At 39.6% G+C, this 22,053-nt stretch overlaps 1 protein-coding gene across 8 annotated transcripts in view; it reads right to left on the bottom strand.

The window, feature by feature from the left end:
• The window catches only part of EFCAB3 (EF-hand calcium binding domain 3), a 306,183-nt gene that overhangs the window by 14,083 nt on the left and 270,047 nt on the right, over positions 1–22,053 (bottom strand). For 7 of the 8 annotated variants that reach the window (XM_073883095.1, XM_073883094.1, XM_073883093.1 and 4 more), the window contains 5 exons: positions 19,206–19,259; positions 12,358–12,448; positions 8,919–8,989; positions 2,280–2,423; positions 652–723 (listed from right to left, as the gene is read on the bottom strand). In XM_073883095.1, coding sequence (XP_073739196.1) covers positions 652–723; positions 2,280–2,423; positions 8,919–8,989; positions 12,358–12,448; positions 19,206–19,259 — 432 coding nt within the window. Of the gene's footprint in view, positions 1–651; positions 724–2,279; positions 2,424–8,918; positions 8,990–12,357; positions 12,449–13,360; positions 13,580–19,205; positions 19,260–22,053 lie in introns of those variants that run through there. The other variant, XM_025890080.2, reaches the window with a different exon arrangement.

Genomic DNA, 22,053 nt, shown 5'->3' on the forward strand with positions numbered 1-22,053 from the left:
TGTACACAGTATTTGGAATTTGGTATGTATTTATCCCAGAAAACATGACACAAATTGTGGTTAGTTTTTCCAAGGCAGACTGTAAAACTCATAAACAAACCATCAGAGGACTTAAATAACAGTATGTCAAGGACACCTCCACATCCACTTACAACCTTGTGTGAGAACATGCTCTTTAGCCTCCAGCCAACTCTCCCGTCCTCTCACCAAGGGCAGACTTCATCAGGGTGAGGAAGAAATTTTTTGGGAATAGTGAATTATTGATACCCCCCAGTTTGCATGAAAGAGAGCATTTATCTTTTTCTAAAAAAATTTTCATTTGTAAAGGGAGTACCTTCTAAAGTAGCACATGCACTTGGTAAAGAATATTATAAGAGGTGATGGAATTTTTCTACACTATTCCAAGTGTTCCTCATTGGAGACCAAAAAGCAGTGTCTCCTGCAGAAGGACTTGATGCACTTAAGTTAAAATTCTAAAACTCTATCAATTTGCTTAGCAAATGTTGTTTTGGAGAAGTAGTACAACAGTAAATCTCATGCCAGAGTACCCCTTCCTCACTTGTCTCCTGCTCAGAGGCCTAAATGAATAATGGTTACAATGCAGCGAATCACAGCCACCCAACAGCCATGTTCAGCAATATCTTTACTCACCCACAGCTTTAAGGAAGCAGTTTTTATCTGTTAGCACCTTTATAAAGTCTGAGAAATTCACTTTCCCATCTCCTGCAACAGAAATCTAAGGCTCAGAACAAGGATATAAGATGCATTTTAGTCATCAGATTATATACTAAATATAAAATGAAAACACCTTGGACTATTCAATACTTAAAATCAGACAGCATGGGGGTGCCTGGGTGGCTTAGTCGTTAAGCGTCTGCTTTCAGCTCAGGTAATGATCCCAAGGTCCTGGGATCGAGCCCCGCATCGGGCTCCCTGCTCTGCGGGAAGCCTGCTTCTCCCTCTCCCACTCCCCCTGCTTGTGTTCCCTTTCTTGCTGTGTCTCTGTCAAATAAATAAATAAAATCTTAAAAAACAATGAGACAGCATGTTAAGGCTGGTGATGCGCTCAGGGAAGCACTGGTCTTCTTGAAGTGGTTTTGGCACCGTTACGTGAGTCACCCACAGCCGCCAGAAGCAATGGTGGGGTATAAACATCAAATGAGGGGCTCCCAGTCCCTGCAGTCCTACCCACTCATTCCTTTCTGAAAGACTTGCCATTTTTGCAAGGAATCCACTCCTGCTTTCCCACTCCATACCCACCTCTGGTATTTCTATTATTCTAACATCCCCAAATTGTACCCAGTCTCCTCTGACTTATAGGATAGTGCTATTAGAAGCATGTGTGTGTGTTTCGATGCAAGAACAGGAAAACTGGGCAGTTAGTGGAAACAAGTGACACCTTAATTAACTGGTGATGCTCATTCATATGTGGAGTTTATGCTAATTGAATGGGGCACTGGCAGTTGGGTGGGGAGAGGTGAGAGGAGATGATTTGCTGACTATATATTCCAAACAACATATCAGCTTGGGCTATCTTCACTAGGTCAGTATATTCAAAGGAAATATTATCTAAAAGCTTTAAAAATAGCAACAAAAATGCTGTGGCATTTAAAATTCAATATAGGTGGGCTCTAAAGATCAAAGGAAGATTTGTACTAATATGATTCAAATGGAAACAAAGGGCTTGGATTTTCTTGGTAATGTGTCATTTTTGAAACTGTCAATGCCTTTGTATCTGTTATTTCAAGGCACCCTCCAAAATGTATATCATGATAGGTAATCTGAATTTAGTATTGAAATGTGATAGTCACTTTTAGTTTCTATACAAGATTTTTCAAATAGTCCATTTTGTAGCATTAATTTGATTTTTTTGCATTAATTTGATTTTGTAACTTGTACATATACCTTACTGATATCCTTAAAGAGAAACACATATAGGTACTTTTTTTTTAAAGATTTTATTTATTTATTTAATTGACAGAGAGAGAGAGAGAGAGAGAGAGAGAGAGAGACAGCGTGAGAGGGAACATAAGCAGAGGGAGTGGGAGAGGGAGAAGCAGGCTTCTGGCCTAGCAGGGAGCCTGATGCGGGGCTCAATCCCAGGACCCCGGGATCATGACCTGAGCCGAAGGCAGTCGTTTAACCAACTGAGCCACCCAGGCGCCCCCATATGCGTACTTTTGATAATGAGGTATATTTGTTTATATAACCACTGAAAGAAAAATATATATTTATAAAAACCTTTTATGAGAAAAATAATTACAAGTCAAAGTACTCACGATCAATATCAGCACATCTTAATTCATTATAGACATCATGCTTGGTTAGATTCATTCCCAACTTAGCTAAAGTGCACATCATTCCATGTAAATCAATACAGCCAGTTTTATCCTTGTTAAAGAAGTTGTAGGCATCTCGGAAGGCTGAGGAAATGTAATTAAGTTAGGCAGTTATTCAAGAATAAGTACATATTCTAATGGAACTAGGACTGACTATATAGTTGATTGGACATCATGTTCTGAAAAAGTATTGAGACAAAAATGCATACTTAATAGACATTTCATATAAAGGACAATGTCCTTCCATGAGATTTGAATTGGAATAAACTAGTTGGTGGAAAACCAAATATGTTGGTAAAATGGCCTTTGAAAGCAGTCCATACCTTAATTTCTGGAATCTGTGAATGTATTACTTATATGATGAAAGGGACTTTGCAGATATAATTAAGATAAATTACTCTGGATTACTGAGTGGGCCCAATCTAATCATAGGGTCCCCTAGGCAGCTAGAAGCAAGAGAAATGTGGCAGAAGGAGAGATCAGAGAGATTCAAAGCATGAGAAGGACTCTTGCTGGTTCGAAGATAGAAGGGGCAACGTGATGTGGGACACAGACTGCCGTCAGGGGCTGAGAAGGTTCCTGGCTGATAGCCAGTAAGGAAGTGAGACAACCCTAGAACCACAAGGAACTAGGTTCCACCAAGAACCTGAATAAGCTTGGAAGCAGATTTTCCTTCAGAGCCTCTCCCTTTTTTTTTTTTAAAGATTTTATTTATTTATCAGAGAGAGAGAGAGTGCGTGCACAAGCATGGGGGAGGGGCAGGCAGAGGCAGAGGGAGAAGTAGGCTCCCTGCTGAGCAAGGAGCCCAGTGCGGGACTCGATCCCCGGACCCTGGGATCGTGACCTGAGCCGAAGGCAGACGCTTAACCGCCTGAGCCACCCAGGGGTCCCCCTTCAGTCTCTTGATAAGAAGCCAGGGTGGCCAGCTCCTTCATTTTGACCTTGAAAGACCCGGAGAAGAGGAACTAGCCAAGCTCATCTGGACTTCTGGTTCACAGAACTGTGAGATAATAAATTTGTGTTGTTTTAAGCTGCTAAGTTTGAGGCAATTTGTTATGGCAGCAACAGAAAACTGGTGCAACAAAATGGACCCAAATTATATGCATGTGAATGTTTTGAATAGACTCAAAGACATACTCAGGGCATTAACTGGAGCTGAAATTAGACACATATTTTCTAACGTTAGTGAATGAAGAAATAAACCCAGAACAAAGTATATCTCAAATGGCACCAGAATAAAACTTATCTGAAGTCACATTCAAGTGTTAGCATCTGCATGTATGAGAGTCATTCATCCTATAGAGATATAATGGTACCTGCCTTATAATTGTGTGAGTGGGTAACATCTTTCTCCCTTGGTTGAAGGCAGGCTTCTCTAGGGCTGGAGTCATCTCTGACTTGTTTCTAATTTCTCCCAGTTTTTTTTTAAATTTATTTATTTCACAGAGAGAGAGACAGCAAGAGAGGGAACATAAGCAGGGGGAGTGTGAGAGGGAGAAGCAGGCTTCCTGTGGAGCAGGGAGCCCGATGTGGGACTCAATCCCGGGACACTGGGATCATGACCTGAGCCGAAGGCAGACACTTAACGACTGAGCCACCCAGGCGCCCCTCTCCCAGTGTTTTTAGCATGTTAGTAGGCATGCCTTCTATCTGCCAGGCGCCTAGGATACATTAGTGCCCTAAACAGAGACCTTTGCCCTTATATAAATGTAATGAATAGGTAAGTTGCATAGCATGTTAGAAGGTTAGAAGATGTAAGTGCTCTGGAAAAAAGAGAAAGTAATGCAGGTTGCGGGGGGATTGGGAGTTCCAGGGATTGAGGGATAGGTTGCTTGTATTAAATAGCTGAGATGTGAGCAAAGATTTGATGGGGGTGAGGGAGTGGATCTCTGGGAGGGGAGAGGACCAGTCAGAGGAAAGAGGTAGAGCAAAGGTGCTAAGGGGAATGGGTCTGGCATATTCCGGGAACAGCAAAGAGGCTAGTGTGGCTGGAGCAGAGTGAGCAACAGAAGAATAGGAGAGGTCAGAAACGTAATGTGTGTGTGTGTGTGTGTGTGTGTGTGTGTGTGTATGGTAATGTTTTACAATTTTAGATTTTATTTTATATTATTTATTTATTTTTTAAAAGATTTTTATTTATTTATTTGAGAGAGAGTGAGCACAGAGTGCAAGTGGGAGAGGGGAGCAGAGGGAGAAGCAGACTCCACACTGAGCAGACAGCCCGATGCAGGGCTTGATCCCAGGGCGCCAAGATCGTCACCTGAGCCGAAGGCAGCCACTTAACCGACTGAGCCACCTAGTTGGTTATTTTATTTTAGATTGGTTTTAGATATAGTTGCAAAGATAGCCCAGAGAATTCTCGTAGGCCCCTCACCCAGTTTCCCCTAATGTTAGCACCTTACATTACTGTGGTACATTTATTGCATCTAAGAAGCCAACATTAGTGTAGTGTTATTAACTAAACTGTAGACATTAATCGGGTTTCATTAGTTTTTCCCTAAGGCCCTTTTTCTTTTCCAGGATCCCATCCAGGATGCCATATTACATTTAGTTGTTGTATCTTTTTTTTTTTTAAAGATTTTTAATTTTTTTATTTGAGAGAGAGAGAGAGAGAGAGCACAAGAAGGAAGAGGGTCAGAGGGAGAAGCAGACTCCCCGCTGAGCAGGGAGCCCGATGTGGGACTCGATCCCGAGACTCCAGGATCATGACCTGAGCCGAAGGCAGTCGCTTAACCAACTGAGCCACCCAGGCGCCCAGTTGTCGTATCTTTTTAGCCTCTTTTCTGTAACAGTTTCTCAGACTTTCCTTGTTTTGGGTGACCTTGACAGTTTTGAGGAGTATTGTTCAAGTATTTTGTGGAAGTCTCTCAATTTGGGGTTTTCTCATGGTCATGGCCCGAGATGATGGATTTTTGGAAAGAAGATGACCAAAGTGAAGTACCATTCTCATCATTCTATCAAGGCTACGTATTATCAAGAGGACTTACCACTGATGATGTTTATCTTGATTACCTGGCTGAGGGAGTGTTTGTCAGGGTTTTCCACTTTCCCTCCTTTCCATATTCTACTCTTTGGAAGCAAGTCACTAAGGGAAGTCCAGACTCAAGGCCCAGAGGGCTGGGGACAGGGGGATTTAAGTTCCACCTCCTGGAGGAGGTAGTATCTCCATGCATTATTTGGAATTCTCTTGTAAGAAAGATTTGTCTCTTCTCCATTAAAAAATTCAGTCATTTATTTCTGTCTCTGTGGACTTGCAGGCCCTTATTTTATACTTTGAGTTATAACCCAATACTATTTTATTTATTTTTGTTGCCCAAATTGCTCCAGCTTTCACCATTGGGAACCCTTTGAGGTTGCCTTCTGCATCCCTCTGAAAAGCTCCTGTGTCCTTTTGTTTTTTGAGTGCTTCCTTCTTTTCTGTCACTACAAGATGTTCCAGGTTTGTCCTGTATGTTCCCTGCCTGGGCCCTAGAATTGGCCAAGCAACCCTGCTTCTTTCATAGGAGGCTGGCGTTCGAAGTCCAGATCTGGGTGCTGGGTCTGCTTGTTGCTATGGGGGTTTCAGTGCTTCTAAGTCCCCTCAGAAGACAGTGCTGGGAAATATATGCATGAATGCTAATACATGTATACACACACACATTTATTTCTTGATCCATCCATCTGTATCCATATGAAGCTAAACCTGAGTTCACATGAGTTGTCTGATGTCTCAAACCGAAGCCAGTTCCCCCGGTTCACTTTGGCCTTCTCCCCTTGATATCTCTAACTTCCCACTCCAACAGTGGGAAACCTGGCTCCTAGCATCCACCATCCATTTACTGAGTTATGCATCCCAGTAGACATGTACAACACTTCCAGAATCATTACGCTATCCCCCTATGAGAAACAACTGTACTAGCTAGAGTACGTTGTTTATGCATAGATCCTTTTGTGTTTGGTCTTAGAGTTTCTAGTCAAAACACCGTTTTCCAAGTTCCTTTGGTCAGCTCCTCCCCTTACTCCCACCTGATTTATGTTTTAACAAGATCACTCTGGCTGATGTTAGAAAAATAGACTTTTGTAAGGGTTTGGGTGGAAGTATGGAGAGGAGTGTCAGGGGGCTATTGTGGTTGAGCAACAATGTGCCTCAGACCACAGTTGTAGCACAGGTGGTAAGAAATGGCTGCTTCCGGATATATTTTAAAGGTGGAGCCAATGAGACTTCCCAACGGACTGATAGGTAGGCTGAGTCAGAAGAGTCAAGGATGTCCCCAAGATTTTTTTCCAGAACAGTGAAAGGAGATGGTGAAGGCTGTGGGTAGAGCATGTTTTAAAAGTAAGAGGCTGGGCACCTGGGTGGCTCAGTTGGTTGAGCAACTGCCTTCGGCTCGGGTCATGATCGTGGAGTCCCGGGATCGAGTCCCGCTTCGGGCTCCCTGCTCAGCGGGGAGTCTGCTTCTCCCTCTGACCCTCCCCTCCCTCATGTGCTCTCTCTCTCTCTCTCTCATTCTTGCTCTCTCAAATAAATAAATAAATAAATAAAATCTTAAAATAAAACAAAAGTAAGAGGCTGAGGGGAAGGAAGAATGGGGAGCTACTGTTTGGTGGGTGTGGAGGTTCAGTTTGGGAAGATGAAAATGTCTGGAGGTGGATGTGGTGATGGCTATAGAACATGTGAATATATTTAATGTGCTGACCTGTACATATACCCTTGAAAATGGTTAAAATTGTAGTTTTTATGTTATATGTATTTTACCACAATAAAAATGAGAGTATGAGGAACGCATCAGGAGTTCAGTTTTAGAAATGTTCATTCTGAGGTGCCTATTAGACATACAATGGGAAGAGAGGGGAAGCAATCAGATATGAGCCTGGAGCTGGGGAAGAGAGGTGTGGGCTGGACATACACATTTAAGAATTGTCAGCATACACTGTTTAAAACCTGTTCCTTCCTACAGAAACCACAGGAAAGGCTCTTGCCTGCTTCCCCCGACTCTTTGCATCCTGACTGACTCCCGTGCTGCCCTGTGGGGCCCTTCCTGCTGTGCTGTGCCTCTAATTTCTAGGGATCTATGAGTATAAGATACTTCTTCCTCTTTGACAGTCATTTCTGTGTCTGTATGTCTGATAATACCTGATTAAAATAGATCCTGGGTGGGGGGGGGTGCCTGGATAGCTCAGTGGGCTGAGCGTCCAGCTCTTGGTTTTGGTTCAGGTCATGATCTCAGGGTCATGGGATCAAGCCCCGCCTCAGGCTCTGCGCTCGGCATGGAGTCTGATTGAGATTCTCTCCCTCTACTCCCCACCCCCTTCTGCGCGCTCTCTCTCTCTCTCTCATAAAATAAGCAAAATCTTAAAAAAAATAGATCCTGGGAACCCTTAATGCAAGCACCAATGTATATGAATGTACATTAGGAAACTTAAAGTTTAAAAGGCTATAAACTGTCATTATTAAGGCATTTAGCTCAGTTTAACAATGAAAAATGTAATTCTGATCTTGATAATCTTTTGTGTTTTTCAAGCCAGCTTTCCCAGCAATAAAGGTGATTCTTTGATTTCTGTTTTGTTTTCAGTTGGTTCCAAACTTGGAGCCTTAGCCTTCCCAGAACCCAAACACAGCCATGCTTGGCTCTTCCTTCCTTCCTTCCTTCCTTCCTTCCTTCCTTCCTTCCTTCCTTCCTTCCTTCCTTCCTTCCTTCCTTCCTTCCTCCCTCCCTCCCTCCCTCCCTCCCTTTCATTCTTTCTTTCTTTCTTTCTTTCTTTCTTTCTTTCTTTCTTTCTTTCTTTCTTTCTTTCTTTCTTTCTTTCTTTCCTTCCTTCCTTCCTTCCTTCCTTCCTTCCTTCCCTCCCTCCCTCCCTCCTTCCTCCCTTCCCTTTCTTTTTTCTCTTCTTTTCTTTCTTTCCTTTTCTTTTTCCCAGGGAGTCATGCTTTCCCTTTCCTTTGGGCCTTTGCAGATTTCTCTCTTTCTGCCCAGAACACTTCCTTTGCATTGTGTGCCTCCTACTTATTATCCCGCCTTCTCTGGGACTCCCCTCTTATCTTCCCAAGACCAAGTCAGGAGACTTTCTTTTATGCTCCCAAAACACTTTATACTTCCCCAACATAATTTGTGTCATATTGTGATTTAAATGTTTCAGTCAAAAATGCATGGTTTAATGGTCTGACTTCCCTGAAGGACTTCCTATCAGGGCAGTGACCATGTCTGACTCGTTACTTGTTATGTTTCCCATGCTTAGTATACTGTGGGCTTTACATGAATATTTCCTGTTTGGACTAATAAACTATAGCCAGTATAGCTGTTTATACTCTGCTCCATTACTTGATTTCTATTTGACTTTGCATTTGTTTTCTGTATACTCACAAGTTCTTATTTGAATAAAAATATTTGTCCAGGACTGTCCAAATTCTAGGAAGCTGTCTGTTTGAAAGTAATCCCCCTTCCTTCCCACAAATTAGACATTGAATTAGAAATTTTGCTCTCAAAAAGCAGAGTACTACAGACAACTCTTGAAATTGCAGATCTCTCTTAGAGAAGAAAATGATCAGATTTATCAAGGGGCCTTAGCTGGTGCTTTCATTTGAGGGCTTATTGTCATTACCTTGCATTTGTGAAGCATTCAGCTTCTTTTCTTTGTTTTGGCAGGGGAGAGATCCTGGTAAATCTTTATCCCTGACAAAAGACATGAAAAGATTTAAATACATATATGAAACCAGCAAGTATTAGTTCCATTCATCAGTTTTTGCTGACTGGAACGACTATAAGCATCACAATATATCCAGAGTCTCACCTCCTAAGGGACCTTTTACTATCACTCACCAATAGTTACAGGATGGACAGTGAGAAAATGCTGGCCACTGAGGTCCACATCTGGCCTATACCTGCCCATTGCCCTTACACTCTTAAAAAAATCTGGTTTTCTCCATTTTACCAAAGAGGAAACTGAGGCTCAGAGGGATTAAATAACTTGTCCCAAATTGCACAGATAATAGGTGAAAGTCATGGGATTCAAATTCAGGTTTATCTGACTCCAATGCTCAAGGATATAAGCCCTACGCTATTCTTATTGCTAGAGATAGAAGTTGTTTCAAATTTTTAAGTGGTATAAATAATCTTATGGTGAATATCTTTATACTGAAAGCTTTCTAACCATAGTTATCTTACGGCTTTAACTGCCAAACTGTATTTTTACCAGCATATTAGATAGAGGTAGATATAACTGCATCTACATCTATACCTTATACATCATCTGTTTGTGTATCAACTATATCTCTATTTATCTATTTATCAGTATCTATCTATCTATCTATCATCTATCTATCTATCAAATTGAGACAGAGAGCGCTTCTGGAAAGTCTGGAACCCTGGTTGACTTTTCATTTTCTCAGAAAAATAAAATCTGAAAAAAGGGAAAACATATTAACACTTTGGGGATATTTTATATAGATTTGCAGGAGGTTATTAATTTAGGAACATAAAAATATATTATGCAAAACTGGGTTTGCTTATAATATGGTCATTTAAAAGTAGACTTAAATAATCATGATTTTATAAGTTAATTTTATTTAAAATATATTTAGCTTTGAAACTAAACTAAAAGTTTTAATATGGAATCTCTTGGTTTTTGTTTTTACAAAGCAGTTAAAAAAGTGAAATGGGAAGAAATATTAAACATGCTAAATTTAAAAAGTTATGGTTTATGAATTTAGCATCCTCTATAGTATCTAGTAGGTTCAACTCATTTTCAAAGATGGACCTAATAAAAACGAAGGTGATAAGGTCTCAAAATGCACCATTCCTTTTTTGATATGGAATTTTACCTAATTAGTCTTATTTTCTCTGCTTTTACTAACACTGATTTCTTCTTCTGGTGTTTCTGTTCTATCACCTATTTGAACTTCTGAAAACTCAAGTTGGCCCTTATGAGATATGTTATTTTATATTTGCTGTATTTCTAAATATAAATGGATTTCTTTTGCATGACACAAAAGATGCAGTAGATGGAGAAATATCGAGTTCTCAAGAAGCAAGAGGAAAGTAGAAGGTCAAGCAGTATGAAGTCTTTACTAGCTACATTAAAAAAAGAATACTCTTGGCAGAATTTCAAATCTTATCTTGGCTCACACATGGGAAACAGTCTTTTTAAATTATAACGTTTCAAAGGTTTGAAGTACCTTAGATTTGGAATAAGCTCAATCTGGCCTCTCATCTCATGTAGGAATTCCCTCCATGTGTGGTCTTGTCAAGTCTTTGCTTGACTACTTTCAGTGACAAGGATGTCACTAGTTCCAGAGACAGCTTGTAATGCAGGGTAAGGGAACCATGAGATCAAGGGATTTGGCAGTTGTAAGGCTGTCTTACCCACATGCTTCTAAAAAGGTCAGTAATCTATTCTTGTAGCAGCAGTATAGTCAAGGGCACTAGGGGAAATACTCTCAAAGTGGCACAGAAGATGGATGGTTTGAGAGAGAAGAGAGGCTTTTCTTCTTACACTGATAAAATATAGATCAGGTTCTTACTTGCAGTCATTGCTGGCTACGGTTTATTGGAATTTGTAATTATCAGACTGAGAAAAAAAGCTATTGTTAATGTCACAGGCAAATCTCCCTTCCCAATTTTAGCTCAAGGTTAGTCATGACTAATTTACCCAGATTTCATTTTACTGGCCATATTTGAGCTATAGACTCTTTATACTGACTTGCTTAGGGGATTAGGTCTTCTTTCTGATCCTCTAACATTATTCTCCTTTAAACTGGCACTCAAAATATCTTAATGTATTACTGACAACTTCTTAAGCCCTCTAGGGTATTCTGACCCCCCACACAAAAATTCCCTCTCATTTGGGGGAACAGGAAAGAGAACTTTTTGTTTCTTCAATCTAAATATATATTTTTTCTTTTCATAAAAACCTTTATCTTCAATTCATACATTTGGTTTTATAATTAAATTTATCACAAGGTACTTGAAGAGCCTACTAACTTGTTTCCTCATAACCTTTATGGTTATTTATAATATTTATCACCTTAATAATTCTTCACCTTAATCTATTCAGGGCGCCTGGGTGGCTCAGTTGGTTGGGTGTCCAGCTCTTGATTTCAGCTCAGGTCATGATCTCAGGGTCATGAGATCAAGCACCGAGTTGGGCTTTGTGCTTGGAGCAGAGTTGGCTTGAAATTCTCTCTTTCCTCTCCTTCTGCCCCTCCCCCTGCTCATGCATGCACGTGCTCTCTCTCTCTCTCTCTAATTAAGTAAAAGATTTTATTTATTTGTTAGAGAGAGAGAGAGTGAGCACAAGCAAGGGGAGTGGCAGGCAGAGGGAGAAGCAGGCAGAGGGAGAAGCAGGCTCCCTGCTGAACAAGGAGCTCAACGTGGGACTCAGTGCCAAGACCTTGGGATCATGACCTGAGCTGAAGGCAGACACTTAATTGACTGAGCCACCTAAATAAGTAGATAAGTGAAATCTTTTTTTTCTTTTTTATTGTTATGTTAATCACCACACATTACATCATTAGTTTTTGATGCAGTGTTCCACGATTCATTGTTTGTGCATAACACCCAGTGCTCCACGCAGAATGTGCCCTCTTTAATACCCATCACCAGGCTAACCCATCCCCCCATCCCCCTCCCCTCTAGAACCCTCAGTTTGTTTTTCAGAGTCCATCGTCTCTAATGGTTCTTCTCCCCCTCCGACTTACTCCCCTTCATTCTTCCCCTCCTGCTATCTTCTTCTTTTTCTTTTTTCTTAACATAACATATGTTGCATTATTTGTTTCAGAAGTACAGATCTGTGATTCAACAGTCTTGCACAATTCACAGCACTCACCATAGCACATACCCTCCCCAGTGTCTATCACCCAGCCACCCCATCCCTCCCACCCCCACCACTCCAGCAACCCTCAGTTTGTTTCCTGAGATTAAGAATTCCTCATATCAGTGAGGTCATATGATACATGTCTTTCTCTGATTGACTTAAATAAGTAAAATCTTAAAAAAAATAATTCTTTCCCTTAATCTATCACCTGAATATATTCATTACTTACCTCTTGCCATGGGAGCTGGGTACTTTTGTTAGAGGATTTAGCTTAAATTTTGATTTAATGTCAGAAACTGCCATGGGGCCAATAACTCTGTCTGGAATTCAGAAGATACAAATAGGATCAAATCACAGATTAATTCCTCTATTTTCTTTTGCAACTTTCCTAGCTCAACACCTAGATTTTGAAGTCCAGGGCCTTGAGGAACGGTAATATGTGCAAATTCAAGTTAGAGGTATGTGCAAAGTTGGAAGGCCACGTGGAAGGACCGCTTCACTGTCCCAAGATCTCTAAGCAAAATGTCTTATCCTTGTCTCCCCCCCAATAGTGTCATTCTAATCACATATAAAAATAAGTGATACCATATGACTTAGATAAAGCATCCTGGAAATATGTGCAAAAAGTTATTTAAATAACTTTAAATAAAGACAAAATTTATTTTTGAAATCAGAACATTTCATATTATAATTGACAGAGAATAAAATGTTACAGCATTTCTAAAATATTTACCTAATTGTTTATATCTTGGATACCTGCCTGGTAATAAGTATTTTCTAGGATTTCCTTCTGGGAGGTCCATCCCTGCCCTGTCAGTTCTTATGAACCCACTGTATGGGAACCCAAATGTAGGAGCAGAGGTGGGATACAATGCTCTTTCACCACCCTCGACCCTCCTGAATGGACTTTTAACCACTAGAGTCTCCCTGGTCCTGCCTTTCCACTTCAGCAGTTTGGGTGTCAGGACCTATGGACCAGGAGCTGGGTTGGTAAGGCTTCCCCCTTCTATTGGGGGTTTTACCTCTCCAATTACAATTTTCAAAGTGTAGACTGTATTAAAGAATACTGGGTTGCTGATTTAGGAATGATAGACAAATACTATGAAACCACAAAGAGTCTTTGAATGTGTAATTACAGTTTGGTCCATTTTCCTAGGTCTTTACCTTGGAGCCTGGAAAGCCAGTTGTTTCTAAACAACTCAATTACACGTGTTCAAAATCTGGAAACCTACCACAGAGCTGGGAACTCCGGAGAGGCTCAATAATGTAGGCACTTGAAAGGGGCTGTGAAATCATCCTCATGGCGCAAAATAATCATTACTTTAAAAAAACTACCTTCAATCTCTCCTAGAGATGAGAGATTAAAAAAAAAAAAAAAGGACTCAGCATAGATTCCTACAAAATCCAGATATTTGCCTACTTTTAAGCCGTGCTACCTACCACTTCTGGGCTTCAATCAGATCAAGAATCCAATAAAGGGTTTGTTCCATCATACAACTATGACCTCATTCACTTCTCAGGCTCAGGCCCAGGTGAGAATGACCTACAAGCTCCTTCCAGGTTTAGAGCAACCATGTTTTCAATGTGGTCTGTTTAGCACCCTTGGAGATGTGTGGGTGTCAATTACAGAATGAGAATATTTGGACACTGTGGGGATTTCAGGGAAGGGAAGTTTTTTGGTTTTTTGGGTTTTTTTGTTTTAATTCTGTATTACTATAATTCCATGTTAAACATTAGTGAGTTGGAAGTTGTTAATTTTACCTAAATGCCTTGATTGAATGGTGATTAAGAACCATTTCATTAATTGCTTAAGCCCAGGAAGGACAAAAATATCCCGAACTCTCATAGGTTTGTAGACTAAAGTATTATTGGAAAGAGTGATTTAAAAAGAGCAATTACAAAAAGATTATGATTGTTTTAATTAGAAACCTTAATATTCAAGATCTCACATGTCTCATGGCATTGTAAATCATCTAGGACAGGAGTTAGGCATGTCTTTAGTCTTCATCATGGCCAAGCATAGATACCTTTGGCACCCAATGTTTAGCTTGAGACCCCCAAATTATTTCAGGCCTCACTTAGTAGCTGCAGTTCTAGAGGATTTCTATTCCTGCTCTCAGAGTTTGTTTATTGTGGGCATAATTTGACATTTCCCTAGTCTTTGTGAACTTGGTACATTGCCTCCTATTCCGCTTTGGGATACAAAGGAAAAGAAAGGGATGGTTTAATTTACAAATTAATTAAACAAGTATTTATTAAGGGCCTACTCTGTTAGGGCCTACCAAGATTAAAATGGGAATAATGGCAGTTCCTATTGGATGGGATTGTTGAGAAATATATTAATATTATTATTTTAATTATTATTATTTCAAATTGTGGTAAAAAACAGAAAATTTACGATCTTAACCATTTTAAGCATACAGTTTAGTATTTTTTTTAAAAGATTTTATTTGACAGAGAGAGACACAGCGAGAGAGGGAACACAAGCAGGGGGAGTGGGAGAGGGAGAAGCAGGCTTCCTGCGGAGCAGGGAGCCCGATGTGGGGCTCGATCCCAGGACCCTGGGATCATGACCCAAGCCCAAGGCAGACGCTTAAGGACTGAGCTACCCAGGCGCCCCTGGTTTAGTATTTTTTTTAAGTTTTTTTTTTATTGTTATTTATTTGTCAGAGAGAGAGAGAGAGAGAGATCACAAGCAAGCAGAGGGAAAAGCAGGCTCCCTGCTGAGCAGGGAGACTGATGTGGGGCTGATCCTAGGACCCTGGGATCATGACCTGAGCAGAATGCAGATGCTTAACGGACTGAGCCACCCATCTAATCCAATCCATTCATTCCGTAAATATTTTTTTAGTGTCTATTTTGTTCTAGGCCCTGGGATACATCAGGGAATACATCTAGCCAGAAACACTGTTGATTCCATCTTCAAAATATATATGTAATCAAATTACTTTCCACCATCCCCACCTCTACCTGTTGTTTTGGTCGAACTGGTCTCCCTGCTTCTGCTCTTGCCTTATCCACTACCTGCCAGGTCTATCCTACACATAGAAGCCAGGATAATCCTTTCAAAACTTAAGTCAGATCATGTCATGTCTCTGCTCAAATTCTCCAGTATTTTCCTGTCACTCAGAGTAAAAATCCAACCTTGATTGATTGATTAATTGATTGATTTGTTTGTTTTTGTGAGCAGCAAAGTTTATCGAGTGATAGTAAAATCCAACCTTTATAATAGCCTTCAAGGCTTTTATGATCTGTTCCTGGCTACACCTGCATCACCTCATTTGGACATCTTATTGTACAGCCCTGGAATTGTGCATTTCATAGACTATGTGACTAAATGTGATGGTCCTGTCACCTAGTTCTATGACCTTATCTCTTCCTACATTGCCCAGAGTGAAAACTCTGTTCTAGCCAGAATGGCCAATTAGCTTTTTCTCAAATACTGCAAGCATGCTCTTTTATAAAGGCATTTACACTTGCTCTGCCCTCTGCATGGAGTGCTCTTGCCTCAGATTATTTATGGCTCACTCCCTTACCTCTTTATCTTTTTGCTTAAATGTCCTTTATCAGCAAGGCCTTTCTTGATTGCCTTCCCTCACTTGCAGAATTCCCTACACCCCTTTTCCTTGCTTTATTTATTTATTCACTTTTTATATTTACATTTTAGGTAGTTAACACACTGTGCAATATTGGTTTCGGGATAGAATTTAGTGATTCATCACTTACGTACAATACCCAGTGCTCCTTATAATAAGTGCCCTCCTTCATACCCATCACCCATCTAGCCCATTCCCCAACCTCTTCCCTCCGTCAACCCTCAGGTTGTTCTCTATTGTCAAGAGTCTCAGGGCGCTTGGGTGGCTCAGTCTACTGAGCAACACTCTCTTGGTTTCAGCTCGGGTCATGGTCTTGGGGGTGTTAAATCGAGCCTGTCGGGCTCTGCGCTCAGCACAGAGTCTGAGATTCTTTCCCCTCCTCTCCCATCCCCTTTGCTCCTGCTCCTCCCCCTGCTTGCACTCTCTCTCAAAATAAATAAAATCTTTAAAAAAAGTCTTTTATGGCTTGTTTCCCTCTCTCTTTCCCCCCCTTCCCATATGTTCATCTGTTTTCTGTTTTCTTTCTTAAATTTCACACATGGGTGAAATCATATGGTATTTGTCTTTCTCTGACTGACTTATTTCACTTAGCATAATAGACTCTAGCTCCATCCATGTTGTTACAAATGGCAAGATTTCATTTTTTTTGTTGGCTGAGTACTATTTCATTGTATATATATACCACATCTTCTTTATCCATTCATCAGTTGATAGACATTTGGGCTCTCTCCAGAATTTGGCTGTTGGTGATAATGCGCTATAAACATCAGGGTGCATGTACCCCTTCAAATCACTATGTTTGTATCCTTTGGATAAATACCTCGTAGGGCAATTGCTGGATCATAGGGTAGTTCTAATTTTAACTTTTGAGGAAGCTCCATACTGTTCTCCAGAGTGGCTGCACCAGTTTGCATTCCCAGCAGCAATGCAAGAGGGTTCCCCTTTTTCCACATCCTTGCCAACACCATTCTGACAGGTGTGAGGTGGTATCTCATTGTGGTTTTGATTTGTATTTCCCTGATGATGAGTGATGTTGAGCATCTTTTCATGTGTCTGTTAGCCATCTGGATGTCTTCTTTGGAAAAGTATCTTTGCTTTATTTTGATCTCTGTAATCTCTGTCATACTATTATCTTATTCTTTTTGTTGCATATATCTCTTGAGTGTAAGTTCCAGAGGGTAAGGATTTTTGTCCTAAATATGTAGAATAAGGCTTGGCACATGGTAAACACTAACTGATTGTTTAAATGAATGCATATATGCATCCATTCATCCCTTCAGCAGATACCCTACTATCTGCTCAGAACAGAGAATAAAGACTTAAAAGATGGCATGCCTACTCAAAAGTAGCTGACAGGGAAATAGGACAAGTTCATCCAAATTCAGGTTCCCATGATCTGTGAGTGAATAGTGGTGACAGAAGGCATCAAAATTAATAGGGTGGTATATGTAAGAAACTTAAATATTCCAGGGAGTAGGCATGTATTATAATTTAGCTACATCAATAGTCATCTAACCAGAACCAAATGGGATAAAGGGCTGATTTCACTTAATTTACTTATGGGTGTATCCTAGGTAGTTTAAAACTGGTGGACTGGTGTGATATTTATCTGTGGGGCTGATAGTACTAGGGCATAAGCTGGGTTCCACAGATAGGTACACTGGATATATGGAAGGTGCTTTGGGGCTAGGACTTATACTGGGCCCAGCCTATTGTTTATTTTTTCCACCTACAGAGCTTGACAAGTAAACAGGTGCAGATTTGGCATCCTTGTATTTCTTCAGCAGATATATATATATATATATATATTTTTTTTTTTGGTCAGTCCTGTACTTTTTAAAAAAATTAAAATATAATTCACATACCATAAAACTTACTCTTTTAAAAGTGTGAGTGCAGTGGTTTTACTTGTACAACCATCACCACCATCTACTTCCAGAATAGTTTCATCATGTAGAAAAGAAGCCCTGTGCCACTAGCAACTACTCCCCATAGTAGCTGCCTACAGGCAACCACTAATCTATCTTTTATCTCTATTGAGTTGCCTATTCTTGACATTTAATATAAACAGAATAATATTATATGTGGCCTTTTGTCTGGCTTTTTTCACTTAGCATGATGTTTTCAAGGTTCATCAGTGTTTTGGCATGTATCCATACTTCATTCCTTTTTATGGCTAAACAATATTCCATTGTATGAATAGGCCACATTTTGTGTATCCATCTATCAGTTGATGGACATTTGGATTGTCTTCATTTTTTTTACTATTATGGGTCATCTTTCTTTTTTTTTTTTTTAAAGATTTTATTTATTTATTTGAGAGAGAGAATGAGATAGAGAGAGCACGAGAGGGAAGAGGGTCAGAGGGAGAAGCAGACTCCCTGCTGAGCAGGGAGCCCGATGTGGGACTCAATCCTGGGACTCCAGGATCATGACCTGAGCCGAAGGCAGTTGCTTAACCAACTGAGCCACCCAGGCGCCCATGGGTCATCTTTCTATGAACATTCTTGTACAAGTTCTTGTGTGGATATATGTTTTCACTTCTCTTGGCTATATCCCATGGAGTGGGATTGCTGGGTCACATGGTAACCATGTTTCACATTTTGGGGACTCCCAAACTGTTTTCCACAGCAGCTGCATCATTTTACATTCCCACCAGCAATATATGAAGACTCCCAATTTTTCCATGCCCTCATCAACATTTGTTATTGTCTTTTTTTTATTATAGTCATCCAAGTGGGTGTGAAGTGGTAGCTTGCATTTTGATTTGCATTTCTTTAATGACTAATGATGTTGAACATCTTTTCATGTGCTTATTAGTCATTTTTATATCTACTTTTGAGAAATGTCTATTTAGGTCTTTTGACCATTTTAAAAGTTGGGTTATTTGTCTTTTTATTGTTGAGTTACAAGGGTTCTTTCTATGTTTTGGATACTAGATCCTTATCAGATACAAAATTTACAAATATTTCTCCTGTTCTGTGGGATGTCTTTTCATTTTCTTGATAGTGTCTTTTCAACCACAAAGTTAGAATTTTGCAGATGAAAAAGAACTAACAGATCATTAATCTAATTCACCTTTTTCATTTTATTGATAAGGACACTAAAGCACAATGAGTTCAATTAATCTCTTTAGGGGCAGAGTTAGGAACATCCGCTTTGTGTAATTGGACTATAAACTGCACCAAATAAGTTACACAGTAACTAGAGAAAAAAACCAAATCCATCACAAATAAATCCATTAGAAAACAATGTAAAATATCTGATAGTCACATGTGATGCAGTGTAGTTTGGACTATAAAAGCAAAAGGAACTCAGAAAAACAACTGGAGAGAGAAGGGTGTACAGTCGCCTATCAACACATAGATAGAGGGTAGTGACTGACAAAACTGTGAGGGAAAATAACTATGGGACTGAAATACATAAGTCAAAGTATTAAACCCCATCATTATGATGCCTTCACATCAGGTCTCACACTCACCTTTAGTATCATGTCCAGTTTTCATCAACTTATGTAGTGGCACCATCCCTTTTGCTTAAAGACAAGATTAAGAGTCAAAATTATATACATTTATGAAGTTTTGAAAAGTAGAACAGGGGCAAATTATAATTTTCTTTTAATTTTTCCTCCAATGAGTGGGAAAGTGAAGAGAAAATGTCAGTTGTATGTGACATACCTCTTGTTTTTTGTTTTGTTTTGTTTTTTAGTTTTTATTTAAATTCCAGTTAGGTAACATTTACTGTAATATTAGTTTCAGGTGTACAATATAGTGATTCAACACTTCCATACAACACTGGCGCTCATCACAAGTGCATTCTTTCATCCCCAGTTAGTGATATGCCTCTTAATTCATGTTGCCTCTTTTGGTGCCTTAATGTGTCAAACTCCAAAAAATTGTTTTTGAAACGAAAAATAGAGTCAACATTGAAGGCAAGACTATTCACTTATCATCTTTTAGGATGAAAAGAAGTGAAGTGACTTTGAAAACTCGTTGACTGTCAACAAGGAGGACAACCTGCTATCCATTTCATTTTCATTAGTGCTTTGGTTATGAACTGTTGACTAGTTATATGCCTTTTAGTGGTACAGATTTCTTTCTAGTGAGTTCTCCTGTGAAGTCTGTACATACAATATTCGTTATAATATTGACTAAGAATCTCTCCGCCTTGCCCTACTGTACCCTATGGCCCGAACAACAACAATGAAACAAGTACTTTAATAGTACTCATTCAGTTCTTTTCTTCCTATCAACATGTTGGGTAGTTTGGTTTTCTATGCACAAGGAGATTAACTTAGGAGAAAAGTGCTGGGTATAATAGTTCAGTTCCCTAAGTTTGGTTTAGTTTGACCAGATAAAGCCAATAATGCTATTTTGATATCAAGAAAGGTCAGTTGCGGGTTACAGAAATACGGAAAAGTTTTGGTAGTACCTTTAGGCTGTGAAGGCTATACAGGGTAATACATCATGCAGAAGGCAGTACACATAAAGTAGGTATATTTTCCTTATGCAAAGGGAGAGATTAATACTAACATAAAACACATAATTTGTACGATTAAGAAGAACCTATCAAACACCTTTATTCCCTCCCTTCCCTCTCATTCTTCTCTTCTCCATTGCTTGGTTCTTCTCCCTGCCTAGACATTAGTTTGCTAGAGGCATCCTATGCCATTCTAGGATGCTGCATGTGGCATCACTCTGGTTGGGAATGGGACTTGGAAGATTTCTGTTTTTGACAAGAGGCAGACTTTATTTTTACACAATAGGCTTTTTTCTAGATGTATTTAGAGTTTCCCTATAGCCCTAATAAGTATGGTTTTAGAAATTCTCATACAGAACCCTACAACCTACAACATTGCAGGCCAGAGTGGGATTTTGAATGTTCACCATCAAATGACATGAAATATTAGCAGGTCTTGAAGCTGTTCATATAGAAGTGTCATTTTCATGTTATTATGCTTAGGTAACTGAAATTTACTTTTATTCCTTAGAAAAATAGAAATGGTGAAATGGGGATTGGAGAAAAAAGATAAGTGTAAAAAATGCCATTGTCTAAAAAATGAGTATGTCTAGTCATCAAAAGTTGAGAGTGAAAACTTAAATCATAAGTAGGACGTGTTTGAATGTACCAAAAAAGTCAATACAGTATACAGTATTCAGAAATAAAATCTGTTCCCTTAATACCTGTACCTATAAAGAAAACTTAGTAAGTGGACACTGAGTAGTATTTGGTGAATTTGAGGAGTAGACACTGCTGTTAGAAGTTTCTAAAGTTATGAAACATACTTTTCGATGTCTACACTTTCTTTAATGTACTGTGGACTTCACAGAATAACATATATTTTGGTGGCAGCAAGTGGAATGGGCTTACGCAGTGCAGAAAGCAAGTGGGAGAGCAGGGTAGGCATGTGAACAGTGTATGTTGGACAGAGACTGGAAAGAAAAGAGAAAAAGGGACTACTAGGAAAACAAATGGCAGCAGGAGTGAGAGAAAAAATCTATTAGTAGAGACAGGAAGAAGAAGAAAAACCTGGAAAAAGGACGGAAAAGTAAGCAGATGGGACTGGGAGGCCGTGCTCTCCTGGCTTTGTAGAAGGGTTTGAACCATCAATTCTGTTTTGGGTGACTCACTTACATGCCCTGGGGTTTTACACAGTGTTACATAACTCTTTCTTCTGAGTGGCCCAGATTGGGAGGGTTGTTATGAGAACAACCTCGATACAGCTGCTTGGGTTAGTGAACCTTCCATCATCTGAAAGCAGGAGACTAGAACCTCTATTAGTCAATTGACAAACATTTATTGGGCACATACTATTTACTCAAAAACAGCCTTGCTGAGAGCAGGAACTTAGCTTGTCCCCTTTTCATTGCTGAACTTTCTTTTTCACAGGGCGCGGGTACTCAATAAGTGCTTCTTGATGAACACTGATCTTATACATGATCACAGAAGATTGCTTCAATATCCCTAAATTCAGCATCATGATTTTAAATGCTGGGGTTAAAAGCTACCAAGCAGACATTTTTTGAAAGTTTTCTGGCACCAGTGACAGAAGCAGCAATATATGGGATAGAATGGGACCTATTCAAAGAAATCTTTTTTCTTTTGCAAATAATAAAATACAACAAGACTCATCTGGAAATGTTAAGTGTGGGTGCCCAGAATTTAAATTTATCTTCTCTTTTTAAGATTCATTTTGTAGATACTTACATAAAGCACCTTAAATTATTCTTAAATTCTTCTTTTTGAAACATAATCAGGCTTTCAGAGACATATCAATTAAAAAAAATCATTCTTGTTGAAAAATGCTGGTGCAGAAAGCAAATCAAAAT

The sequence above is a fragment of the Callorhinus ursinus genome, unplaced genomic scaffold (assembly GCF_003265705.2).
Source record: "Callorhinus ursinus isolate GAN/ISIS: 27379988/994484 unplaced genomic scaffold, GSC_fseal_2.0 scaffold50, whole genome shotgun sequence".
NCBI lineage: Eukaryota > Metazoa > Chordata > Mammalia > Carnivora > Otariidae > Callorhinus > Callorhinus ursinus.